General features: G+C 34.5%; 1 protein-coding gene and 1 long non-coding RNA gene across 2 annotated transcripts in view; one reads left to right on the top strand and one right to left on the bottom strand.

Annotated features, from left to right (window-relative positions):
- Positions 1-3,102: 3,102 nt before the first annotated feature.
- Positions 3,103-12,500, bottom strand: LOC125653297 (uncharacterized). Its single transcript, XM_048882681.2, has 2 exons — positions 12,090-12,500; positions 3,103-3,342 (listed from the first exon to the last, which is right to left on the bottom strand). The coding sequence occupies exons 1-2, from the start codon at positions 12,496-12,498 to the stop codon at positions 3,323-3,325; spliced, it is 429 nt and encodes a 142-aa protein (XP_048738638.1). The 5' UTR covers positions 12,499-12,500; the 3' UTR covers positions 3,103-3,322.
- Positions 12,501-12,698: 198 nt separating this feature from the next.
- Positions 12,699-13,977, top strand: part of LOC130048148 (uncharacterized) — a 5,248-nt gene continuing 3,969 nt past the window's right edge. Inside the window, exons 1-2 of the long non-coding RNA XR_008797004.1 lie at positions 12,699-12,831; positions 13,039-13,099. This is a non-coding gene — a long non-coding RNA (uncharacterized LOC130048148). The remainder of the gene's footprint in view (positions 12,832-13,038; positions 13,100-13,977) is intronic.

The raw sequence follows: 13,977 nt of genomic DNA, 5'->3' as shown, positions 1-13,977 counted from the left end.
GACAAACAGGTCCGCTTGAGCCGGGTGTTAATTTATCTATGTAATTTGTAAAATGTGAATTTCTGTAAAATTCATGTCACTATATTTACATGTATGTACTTAGTCTATACATTACTATGGGAGATGTACGTGTCACCTATCAAGGCTATTTGCACAGGTAAATCGGAAACACTGCCGTGAATTCAAACGTACCAAAACGTCCCCCTATGAATACACCACAAAAGCCCCGATACATGTACCTATATCAATAGTGTATTTATCTAATATGGCGGATAAGCAGATAAATATGACGGACATTGAGAATTCTGCTATATTATTTAAGAATTCATGTCTGCTTGAAGTTTCATTATGTTGTCTTTTCGTTGCTTGGGGCGAAATGTCGCCAATTTGTGGGGATTTTTTGCGTCTTTTTACATGTCTTTTCGTTATTTCGAAGCGGAAAATCACTAACTATCGCTTTGTCTTTTCGCATTTTCCTCTTTACGCCTCGAAATAACGAAAAGACGACAAAATGTAAAATGGCACAAATCAGCCACCATAGTTATCAAACATTATTGAATTACGTTAAAAATACATTCCTAATAAAAGGAAATACTCATACCATATTTATGCCCCCGAGATCGAAGATCGGGGGGCAAATTGTTTTTGTCCTGTCTGTCATTCTGTTTGAAACTTTAAAGAGACACTACAGCTCATTTTCCACATTTTAATAAAGTGTTTTTTAAAACATGTATTGATAAAATGATAAAATTCATATCGATACTGACAATTTTGAACAATTGGGATGCATCAATTTACTCTCAACTGAGCTTTGAAGATCGTTCGGAATTCAAAGGTTTCTTCATTCTGACTCGGACTTTTGAATTCTTATTTACATCACGTGGTTTTGAATTACAGCAAAGGTGTTGTGTAGGAAATTATTTAAATTCCCCTTCAAGGAGGTCCACACTCACCTTTCAAGTATAAGAGTATTCCCTGCTCCTTAAAATAAGTAATGATATCAATCATTATTTCAACAGAAACTGTTCTGCCCCGGAGGCAGTAGTATAACCAATCGTACACAGTTACTCCAATACAAATTCTGAATAATATATTTATTTCTCCCAAGTGATGTATTCCATAATACATGAAGATGAGGCTGAGTAGATGTGTGTGTGAGTGTGGTAAAAGGCTGTAAAAGTACAAAGAATGAAATTACATTTTGGAATAATATCTATAATGGCACACCATACATTAGAAAAATTCAAGAAAAATACTTAATGACACCAAGTGCTTTCCATACTTTTTCTGACAAATAGGGGTTTACTTTATAGAAGTACTTATCAACAAAATTGCAGGAAATATGTCATTAACTACATATATAATTCACATAGATTGCAAACATTACTATAAATTAACTGCACAAAGCCTAAAATAAATTGTTCAAGCACATAGGGACTACAATATCTACCCAAGACACGTGCCGTAGAAATGTCTGTTAAATTTAAAGTTATATAAAATATCTCAATGAAACTAACGATGGGAACAACATTTAAATATTGTAAAAAACAATTCTACAAATGCACAAATATAATGCATAGCTACTTACATTGTAGTAGGCCACAAATTATAGAGATGTTGGAAAACAAAAGATGGCGGCAATAAACGTTAAAGGGAGATTACTCTAAATAAAACTTTGCAATAATTGAAAAGAACAATAACTCCTGAACAGATAAAAATGGAAAATTACCAAATTACCATAGTGTGGGGCATAACAGAAACCCTTCCATGTTCCCATTGACCGATGTTTTTACAACTAACACGTATCGTGTTCAGATAAAAATAGCACTTACTTTTAAAAGTAGTGTCTTCGCAGCTAATCTCAATGGCAGATTTAAGGGGGGAGGGGGGGGAGGGGGGAGGGAGCAGGATCCCCCCTCCCTTTTTACGCCACAGATTTTGAATGAAAATCCAAATTTTGCACCAGAATGGCCGATTACTGTGGCTAATCTTTGACTTTCACACCCCCTTCGGAAATCCTAGATCCGCCACTGAGTTACATGGGTTTCTCCGAACTCTTTGTTTTCCAACGGTCAAACTGATACCATGGTAAATTTTATTTCACGTATGAGTTTTATCTCACTCTATTTTTACCTCTTTTCTCACAGAATCTGTCAAAATTCTAGATCTATCAACTACCCTTTCTCTCACTGGATGACATGCTGCACTGTTTACTGTCTATGCGCATGCGTCTGAAGACTGAAAGGAGGAGACTCGATATTTTTTGTATAGGCCATCAAAAAGTATTAATTTTTACGTTAAAACGATAATTTTTAACTTTAGATAAGTGTTATTTTCGCTAAGTTCATACTTTCAACAATGCAACAAAAATTGAGAAAGCGTTAGGAAAATTGTCATTTCATGATTTTTGCGCAAAATGAGCTGTAGTGTCTCTTTAACCTTGCTAATAACCTTTGAACAGTAAGTGATAGAGCTTTGATATTTCACATGAGTATTCCTTGTAACAAGACCTTTCCGTTGGTACTAAATCTTTTGACCTTGACATTTGACCTACTTTTTTTTTTTTTTTTTTTTTACATTGGTCATAACTTCTAAATGGTAAATATTAGAGCTTTCATATTGTACATGAGCATTTCTTGTGACAAGATCTTTTTACTGGTACCAAGATATTTGTCCTTGTGACTTTGGAATTGGCCAGTATCGGGGGCATTTGTATTTCACAAACACATCTTGTTTGATATTTAAAACCCAACAGATTTCTATAAAAAATTACATATAATTTGTCAAGCGTATATATTGATCAAATTCATTAGATAATGTCCAGCGGCTTTCAAACATTAAAACGTGCAGCGTACATGTAATTATACATAGATTTTGAGCCATTGAATTTATATCTAAACAATAGAAATATATTCGACCCGAGAATGTGCGATTGCCTTCACCAACTGTCCGCCACTAACCTTAAAATCGGAGATTTCGTCACGATAGGGGGTCGCATGAGAGTTCTCACTTCTAAGTACCATGCGGAAGTCAAAATTGACGGCACTTCATATGAGTGATGAATACCTGAGTTTGACTTAAAACAATATACACATGTACAAATAAAATTTATATTTAATATCATATAATATTATAAATATGCAATGTAATCTCTATCTTATGATTAAAAACAAAAATTGATGAATGAAAATAATTACCAAAGGATTTTGCTTTTATTGAATTCGTTAAAATTCTGATATTGCTACAATGTATGAACACAATTTAGTTGAATCCCCCATGGACATCAAATCCACTGAATGCGTCATTGTGCGTCCTCCGTCCACTAAGAAATGATACAGGACCCTGCAAAAGAAAAAAATCAGAGTGCATACGTTGATCAGAAACGACCACTGGGCTGTGGAGATCGTAAATGTCACAGCCCATACCCATCGCATGTTTTTAAACTTTTTAATTTTTTCAGCAAAATTAATTCATTTCATGCCTAAAACTACGTTACATGTGTTTTAAATGAAACAGTTTGCGTAGTTTTCGAGTTTGAAAGCGATGAAATTCAAATCTTGCGATATGCATATTTTCTTCGATATTTTACGCGCCATTATCTGTGACGTCATACGCGACCTCGAGCGAGAAGATTTGAAAACAGTTGATAGTCATTTCATAAACAGATTAGATTTAATTGACAAACAAACAATTATCACATTAACAGCTTGTAAATAACACTGCATTAGGGTGTTTTGTGCCGTTTAAGAGTGTACTTGCTGTTAGTTGAGAAGATTTGGACTGTGTTTTTTTCAATTTTCGAAGGAAGGTATGAGGGACAAGACGTGAATATTTTTTGTCGGCACAACGACTCTGCCATAAAAAACCCCAGTAGAATTTGTCCCTGTACTTTTTCAAACAAGCACTTGGACAAATACGTAGATAAACTGCGAGAAAATGGTTCTATCGAAGCTACGCACTGTTACATATAGGCCTACGGCATATGCTTTCCGTTCTGCTCTCGAATTCAATACACACTCGCACCAACTGACCTTCACCTTGTAACAACATATAGGCAGACTTTGCAAGCAGTGTCTACCAACTGGTAGTTTTAAAAAAGAAATTTAAAGATAAAAGATAATTGAACTTTCAATTATAAATAATAAAATATAATATTTCCTGACTTTGAATTGAATTATAATGCTTACATTTTTTTAAGGAACGCGTATGTGTTTACAACAACAGCACGCCGCGCTCCCACTTCCTAAGTAACAATGTGTTGATAACAAAAAATAATGATTAGGCCTAATAAAATTGCTTTAATAAAATAATTTAAAAGTATTGTGATTTTCACAATAAGTTTGATCATTATTATTATTTTTTCTTTTTCGAAATGCACCCGTGACAGTAGGCCTAGTTGTCAATGATACATAATCGTATCATAATTTAGGCCTATCTAACTTCTCCAAAAATAAATTTAATAATAATTGCACTGTTTATTTTAGAAAAGTAACACCGCTAATTACAGTTGTTTACAGAAATGGCATTACCAAATTGTGTTTAGACAGTGATCCGATGTAAACATTATTTACTCGCAAATTTATGCAGATTTCATACTCGCTTTTCTCGCTACATTTGGGTCGCTACTTGTATGCACTGGTGGCTAAAAGATATAAGACTCGGGAAATTTGTCAACATCGAAATAATGTTATCCATGGTAAATAAATTAGGCCCCTAAAACCCGAGTTTTTAAAAATATCTAACACTACTTTTACAACAAGTTGATCGACGAAGGTCGCATATGACGTCACTGTACCACGTGACTACCTATCTAATTAACTAGGCTTTTTGAAATCGGGGCTTAGATTTAAGTCCGTATTGTGGCTAATTATCGCAATACTTCAGCGAACGAACTATTACAATTAATTTCTATAAGCATAAGGAAGACAAAATGCATATAATTCTGTATACTTTGAAAACACGAGATGTGTCCTTTAAGAGAGGAATAGGGGAGCATTACCCCCCCCCCCTTCCCATATCAAAATTATTCTTTAAATAAAATAGCTCTAACATTCTGCTATTATCGTCACCCACCTCAGAGTTCTTTCTGATCCAGTAATTTCAATATTTATGTCACTGATCTACCATTGATCCACTATACAAATAATCCTCGTGGACACGTATAACTCGCAGTATTCGATAGTTTTTCGCGACCACTTTTTGGATCAATGATTGTTTTTACAAAATTTCGGGTAAATTCATTTAGACTTTTTTCAGTTGGAAAAATATATCAACCATTTAATGAATTACAATATTCGAATAAATTTCAAGTCTCAACAACTTGTAATAGGGGTATAAGAATACGCCAGTTTCGAGATACGAACTCTTCTGTATAGGAGGTGCATTTAGTGGAATTTTGAATGCCTAAGTGGGACAGGGTGGATATACAACCAAAGAGAAAGACGATGAAATGTATTAAAAGCGGCTTCTCTTTAAATATGTAAATGTGGGAAATATGTAAATGTGGGAAATACAAAATGCTATCAAAAGAAATGTTTTACCGAAGTGGAAACATACAAACAATGTCATATTTGCAAGAAATATCTTGGATATGGTACTTATGACCAGCGAAATAACGTGATAGGATAAGAATTCTATGTATTTAATTACTCCCTAAATACTTATCACTTACTTAGTTTGTGTATCAGTCGAATTCGGGTTATCAAACAGCGTATGAGAAACTTACTGAGTACATTCACTTACGCTGTGATGAATATCTGTCCCACTCCCGCGTGTAAACAAATTATTTCGCGCCTTACTATGTACGAGAGTTCTCAAAGGGAAATAACTCGGATGTATCTCGAAACCGGCGTATTGGACGATATATTGGATGAAACAGAAACTGTAAAATCATGTAGATTTAGAACTTTTTGATAAAACATTCCCTCCGCCACAAATAATAGCGAATGCCAAACCCTCTAAAATTTGAATTGACACAGAATTTTTAAAACTGGATAGGTTTAAGTAATAAATGTAAAATATGTTTGGACCATTGGATCAGTATTGAACCAGTCGATACAAATCAAGTTATATTAATATCATCCTGCGCAGCTGTGATCTAAAGCCGAAGAGATAAAAAAAAAAATGCAATGATTCGCGAATCTTAATTTGATGAAAGTTTGTTTTTTCTACATCAAAACTTGCACTGTCACCAAGCAGTAAGATATATAACCAAGTGACTAATCGCGATCCACAAGTTAATGTGACGTGCATGACGTCATATCTACGTTGTTGACATGTTTGCATAGTATGTTTTTAGTTATCCTATGTACAGGACCTCTCTAGTCAAACACCCCTCAGAGTACCCCTCGATAACCGTAACAGTATTTATTCACCCGTTAGGTTTTCACTCTCATCGGACCGTGTACCACGTTTATACACAGTAGCTCGTGTTCCTGCAAAATTCTCTTGAAGTCAAACTCTTTTAAAGTTTATTGATTTTAAACTCTTGTTTCCGAGTGTTTTGACATTGCCGACACGACTACTGAGGTGGGAAACACATTTGTACTTAGAAAGAGCAAGGTTCATTAAGGCCCAACTTTCGCCACAAAATTAGGATAAATTTAAAATGTGGTTTCACTTGGTTTAATTATTATGATTATGCACTAGGGCATTGTCCCTGATGATACATGTGGAAATTAGTGATGTAATATGTTCTGTGACGTCATTTTCCTTATCTCCGATTGACATGATTTACCGAAATCGCCGAAATTAGCTGGGTTTTTTTTTTATGCCTTTGAAACAATTTTTAAGATAGAGCACATGCAACAACCACAAAGATGTTTTGTGTACAAATTGATCATGTTGAAAGTCAGTAATGAGCAAAATTTCGACTTGGTTGGTAAATGAGCAGACTGTTAAATTTAACATTTAACCATTTCCCGCGTTCATCTATAGGCCTAATACAAATTTCAACGTTGATGGTGTCCATATATACAAGTTTAATGAATAAATAATATGCATATGTACAGTATATTAAATTTTATAAGACTCTACATAGTTTACATTGAAGAAGATAGTGTGTGATCAGATAATTGGAATCTTTGACACAGATATTTCCGATTCCAATTTTACTTGTTTTATGTTTGATATAGATACGCAATGATATCAACGCAATTAATGTAACACATGGAAAAGTTCAATCACATATTCTTTTTTTTAATTTTTTTTTTTTATCATAGATGGTTTATGATATGAATTATCCCTCTAAATTGGTGTGCATATACTGTGGCGGCTACAATGCGTATCTAAATACATGTCTAAATATGCTTTGCCAGTCATAATATTCTAACGTAGATGTAGGCTAATTATAACTTATTGGGTATGTTGCATGTGTAATTTCAAATGCTATTCTAATATTGTATTAAGCATTATGTCAGACACATCTAATGATTGTCCATCTGAATTAAAAACCCACTCATGATACATAATATGTATGTTATTAAGATGGCTTTGGCCTGGCTTTTTAAAAAAAAAAAATGCACGTCTGCAACCGAATGCAATCTTTGTTTATAAAGTAAAAAGTTTAATAATATCGAAAATGAAAGCGCGATAGCTTAATCGGTACCTTTATACCAGAGCATAACAGTGCGAGAGTTCGAATGCAAAATCAGGTTATATTTTCCCCGTAAAAATTGAATTAGTAGCAAGTCAAACATACAGGCTTTAAATACAATACACTTGAAAATCAATTCATTACAATATATTGTTCATTATTTACATGCTGCAGTACCTGTAGTTTTATGACATGCGTGTTTAAACCTATCAAAACAATTCCAACTTCATCGATCTGTCGTTTATATTACAAAGTTGTCAAACTCATTTAGGAGAGGTTACTCCATGATATATATAGTAATGAAATATTCGCATCTACCCTGCTATAAGAGTGAATGTTGGTAGTTGATAGATGAACGATGTAGTATCTAGATATCTAAATTACTACTCATTTGTAAGCTTGAAAAAAAGTATACGCTTGTATTGTGTGTTCCAAGAGGACAAAACCTGGTGAACCCCGATCATTACATGTAAAAAAAAAAAAAAATGAATAGATAAAAAACATTTCTTAAGAAAACATTTGAGTAGAAACGAACGACTCTGACTGCATTAATGCAATCAATGTCAACAGATCTACAACTCTAATCATTTCATGCTTAAATTTTCGCAAGCATTCAGTACTACCATAAGGGGGGGGGGGGATAAATCAAAATTCGCATGTAAAATTTATGGAAAAGCTACATTCTCAAAACAAAAGAATGTGTGGGCCAAATCCCCCTGTTCCTATGTCGCTGTAATAATTATTTGTTTATAGAATCGCCTTACATTTGTCGATAACTGACGCACGTGTTCTGTGACATAGTCTTATTTAAAAATATATGATAGCTAGTCATTGGTTACTATTTTCATCATTAAATCGTGGAACTGGTGTTGAAGTATTAGAACGCGATTTTCACACATAAGGAGAACTTTCTTTTCCTGCATTTACACTTTAACCATCCCACTCACCGTCGGTCACTTAGCATTTAGTGGCATGTGCACAAAACATCGCTTAATGACTATATCCGAATCATGCGCGGATCTAGAGTGGAGGTGCGGACAACCCCTCCCCTCTGGAATTAAAGTTACATGTAATTTGTGCGCAAAGTAATGAGGACTAAACTAGAGCACAATATTATCATTTGTATAAAACTGGAACGATTTTTTTATATCCTTTTCCCAATTTACATAAATACCGGTGATTAATGTAAACATTCTAACCAAGCAGTATTCTTGGCTTTTTTCAATTTCACTAGAAATCTTTGTAGAAATAATGTAAGTTCTCAACAAAGCACAGAAATTTGGATACAGCGCGGTAATAATATATTAATTATAGCAAAGCATGATATTTTGTAGCATTAAAGTTTGAACACTCGATATTTTCTTTGTTTACACTTCAAATAATTCAAATAGCCGACGTTATAGAAATAAAGTAAAAGTGTTCAATGTGTTGTAATCGTACACTACCATTATTTGGAGACGGTAGTGAAATGAAGAATTCAAACATAACTCTCCGAAATTTCGCTGCATTTAGATAGATGAAGTATGTCAGTCGCGTGTCATTTACTAGAAAAGAAAATCGCATATTCCCATATCCATGGAAATCGTGCAGCATGCAGAAAGTACCCTGAATAGGTGTCTGACAAAATCAAGTGACGAAGTCCTTGTACACAACGATGGCTTAGAAAAACGTGTGCCGGTCATGGTCACGGTATGATGATATCGTGGCACTTTTGCACGATGATGAATATCTAATATGAATGTAAGATCGAATGAAACTTAATTGGCTGTTTTATAATAATTTAATTATTTATATATTGTTAAGTATAATATTTTCTACAATTTTACGTTCTGTAGTAATTTTCTTGAGATCGATTAGGTGAACAACGTGAACAAGCATACGATATGTCTCCGAGTAAAACATTACTTAACCGCCGAGTTTCACCTAAAAAAAAAACAAACTATTTGGTAAACAATGCGCACCCCTTTCTCACGCCAAATAATCCTTGAAAAAAAGTGCATATCATATTCGACAAAATACGGTACTATGCTATACATCGACGTATTCTTCATGATATTCAAGCATAAATATGGTTTGATGAGAGAATCAGGAAAAAGAGGCTAGATTTGGTCATAAAATTTTCATTTCTTTGTCTCAAATGAACAATTTGCATCTAGATTTTGAATTTTTTCCCCCGGACCCCCACCTTCTTTAAGAGGGGAAAAGCCCCTCCCGCACTCTTCCCCTCGTCACATCGCGACTCGGCCGTCTACTTTCAGCAGCCGGACTAGTCACAAATCAGCAGGACTAGTAAATTATAGATTCTAGTAGTCATTTCACTAGTATAGTGAAAAAACTTAGTGTCAAAAACTGATTAGATCTTACACCTTTCATTATTTTGACAATTGCTGGAAAATATAAATATCTTTGACTGACGGCATTATATATGCTGATGCACTGTCATAGTGATTGACTTTGGTACTTTTAATAGACAGTCTCTGCTTCATTCATCATTAGAAACTGGCCGAAAAGGATTTGTTGAATGATTTATTAGACAGGGAAATCAAGGTTTTTTCATATCTCCGACTAAATCGACATGTATCAAAAGGTAGAAGGGGTGGGGGTCAAAAATATACAATCTTTCTCCCATGTGGACTTCGGACGTGGTTTGAGACAATGAATATGATTTATGATTCAAACTTTTTTCCTTTGCGATACAGGGGGGGGGGGATTTGACTGATGGAATTTGGAATAGCAGGGTACCAAAAAATATTGCATACACTTTTGAGACAGTAGGAAATGATGAATTCTGGCGAATTCATTTTCATACAACTAACAAAGCTAGTAAGGATTATCGTATACTATGGGGAAAGAAAGACAACTCTAACATTAGTTGCAGATTAACAGTTTCCATCTGTTTTATACTTGAACAGTGTATTGTATATTATCCTATAACTTACATCCTAAATACCCCTAGGTGTCAACGCTTGGAATCACGTGACAATACAATCACATGCTACAAACAGTCATTCTCGAAAAGTTCTGACAACAGCCCACTGGCACTTGGATAAGTACATTTTTTGTTTACTATTTAGCTGTTTGCCTCTTATTTTACAAGTTTTATCTCATCTTTCACGGCCTTTCTTATTTTTGATTCAATGTTTACATTAAATATCCGCCACGTGAATGCCCTACATTCATACACATATATGATGAACTACAGGTGTAGTTCCACATTTAGGATTAGAAAACAGCAATTTTAAACATTTACAGTGAGCATCAATTTAATTGCACTAAAATCATTTCATAATATAAATAGTCCAGAAACATAAATTTTGGATGTCGAATACCTTTACAAGATTCTGTAAAAAGCCTGTTGACAAAGGTGTGCATCGTCCACGGATATCAAAGACCTCGCACACCTTATCATTTTATTTCATTATTATATAATTAATAGAAGTCTTCACGTATAGTTATGGTCCAATTTAAATGATTGAATGTTGTTAATGCTGACAATCAATCTAATTAAAGTTAGATCCTATGATCCGCTCCTTTACTATCGCTACACATAAGCCCTATTTGTAGCGATAATAGATGAGGATTATAGGATCTTATTTTAATTAGATTGTGCTGATATAAAGGAATATTATATCATGGTACATAGCTGATCTTAAATTGTTGATAACGGCAATACAGGGACTGTTGAAGATATCAATCTTTGTGAAGGAGAAGTCTGATCACTTCGTTTCCTATTTATACATGCTTTGCTTTACATCATACATGTATAAAGAAATAAATTACATCTTTGAAAAATACATTCAAGGGCATGAACTGAAACGCTGTACACCAGAAAAGTATTCTGCCGTGAAGCAGTACTGTTCATACTCGCATGTATATTCACAGGGTTTTATCCAGCATTTAGTTGTTACTACCCAATTTATATCTAAGGTGAATTTTTGAGAATGTAGTCATGAGCTTCCAGGGAGATGGGGGGGGGGGGGGGGGGGATCCATGGAATATAATATCCACATATGATAACAGCCATATAAAGTGATTGATTACTCATTTTATTTATATTGCAAGTCTGACAATTGTAGAAAATGACTTAGAATATCCAAAAACAAGAAAAGAAAAGATTTTTGTTGAAAATTCTTACAATTTTGTGAATTTTCTACAAATGAAGGAGATTTTTTTTTTATCTGTGGAAGGGGAAATATCCATTTGTTGCTAAAGGGGAAAGGTGCCTTTCACCGGTAGTAAAAACAACCTAGATAAATCCCTGAAAAATTCAAAAATGAAATTCATTTTTCACATTTACATTTTTCGTCGTTTCTGTCGAATTCCCCGTCGTTAAGATAGTCATACAGACCCTATATTTCAAGATTCATACGCAAATTGTTCACATCTTTATCGCATTCATGAGGAAATGGCTTATACCCCATCATTTCAATTGGTAAAGATACCGAAGGCAAAAACATTGGAAATATAATAAATATTGTTTTATGGTGTCACTTACAATTCTGACGTTGGCGCTCGTCCCAAATTTCGTCAAGTCTCTGCTCCAAGAACGGAGAGAAGTGATCCCCTCGGATTTTAACACTCTTTCCCATATTTGGTGTGGTAAACTGTCTATAGAATATCCCTTCATCGTACGGCTTTCTGAGCATCTTAACACTTGTCAAATAATTATGTTTCTCCAAATTTTTCAGTAGAAAAAGTCTCCTATTTCCACGAACCACGAACCAGTGACCATTATACTGCATCACTTCCATCGTGGGCAGAGCGTCGACTGTTATCTTATCCCACAGGACTTCGCGATATGTCGTTTCGAGCGAGCGTCCATCTCGGAAAGCTGATTGAATGCTGTCGTGACTGAAGCGAATTTCAGACGGTCTCATATAAGCCGTAGATTCCCCGTTTCCCATTCTGCTGGTATACGTGTACGCGTGTGTAATAATTTTCTGTTTTATTTCTGAGAAAATTACTTTCGCTTTCGTTTCCTTGTACCGTATATTTTTTCGTCAACAATTTTCTAAAAATGAATAACTACTGTGCTTCGCTAAACATGTGGATTATATCACAGGTGCTTGGGCACTATCAAACTTCCGTTATATAAGCCGTCTCCTGCAAAGAACGATAACTCGTGCGTAGGGGCAATAACCTTTACCGTATTTCCGGTTGCAAGAACGTCGAGCCCTACTTTCGCTACAGCCGCGCGCTATTCTCAATTTAATTCTCTCGAGCCCTCTACAGACAAGGTAAGCTGTATTTGACGATTATTTTAAAACTTATTGATGATATATTAGTTTTAGAGGAGATTGTGTAATACAGTGTCACAAATTATAAGTGTAATAATGTGCAAGAATTCATGAAAATGAACATGCATAGATGTAGCTGTATCTAGTCTATATGCAGAGGGGATTTGCATTTGATATCTGTTCTTATATTTACTTTTTTTGTTGTAGAAAATATCGCATTTTTTCTATTTGTATGAAGAAGGAACTCCTTAAATCAATCTACATGTAGGTGAGATGCAATTTTCACATTTAGCAGTCCTGATCTCCATTTTATTAATTTACTTCTCAGTAAAAATTTTAAAATGTATACTTCAAATGTATGCAACTGCAAGTACATATACATATTCTCTTATTACAGTATTTATGCATGTATACTCTTGATGAAGGGCCCCTAGGTAGCTAAATCTGTTGTTTTTCCTGTTTGTTTATTCCATTTTGAAGAGCTTTCAATTTCATTCATATTTTCCTGTGCATGATGAGTATTTACAAACAATTCCGTGCTTTGCCTTTTAAATCCCATTCAACGAATCCCATGAGGAGAATTACAAGAAAAAGTGCAGCTTCTGATGAGTTTGATTATTTTCCACCAGAAGGACATGTTTCATTACCTATCAATAGTTATACATATTTATATTTTGGTGGTGCCAGACGAGGGCAAGAGAGCACCTGGAGCATGTCAAACAAATTGTATAAATTATCTTTTGTTGTAGATGACAATGATGTCAATATTGATTTCATGTCTGAAATTAAACTTTCAGGTGGTCAATTTCCACACTTGCAGTCAAGTGCTGGTTTTTATATTTCACCTCAAAATTGTTTGTTTGTTTGGGGTGGTCTCAATTTGTCATGTTTTTCCATGTCAAATGAATTATATATTGTCAAATTAAATGACAAGAAAGGTGTTGTTGAAATTATACAGCCACCAGGTGGCATCTCTGTAAGAGAATTAGGGGGTGAAATTCCCACTGGTAGATGTGGGCATACACTTACTCATTTTTTTGATTCCTGTGTTATTTTACATGGTGGAGTTTGTTTTCCACACAGAAATTCATGTGTTGGTTCATCTCTTTTTAAAAATGTAACCAATGATAACAGTTTTTACTTGTT

Source organism: Ostrea edulis, chromosome 7, assembly GCF_947568905.1.
Source record: "Ostrea edulis chromosome 7, xbOstEdul1.1, whole genome shotgun sequence".
NCBI classification, from domain to species: domain Eukaryota; kingdom Metazoa; phylum Mollusca; class Bivalvia; order Ostreida; family Ostreidae; genus Ostrea; species Ostrea edulis.
Note: the sequence above shows the minus strand (reverse complement) of the source record. Positions and strands in the feature narration are given on the sequence as shown.

Bases quoted from the DNA above. Each gene is read 5' to 3' on its own strand.
- LOC125653297 (XM_048882681.2), bottom strand. From the start codon at position 12,498: ATGGGAAACGGGGAATCTACGGCTTATATGAGACCGTCTGAAATTCGC. The intron at 3,343-12,089 runs GTAAGTGACACC...TTTCTTTTGCAG, and splicing joins CGAGCGCCAACGTCAGAATT to GGTCCTGTATCATTTCTTAG.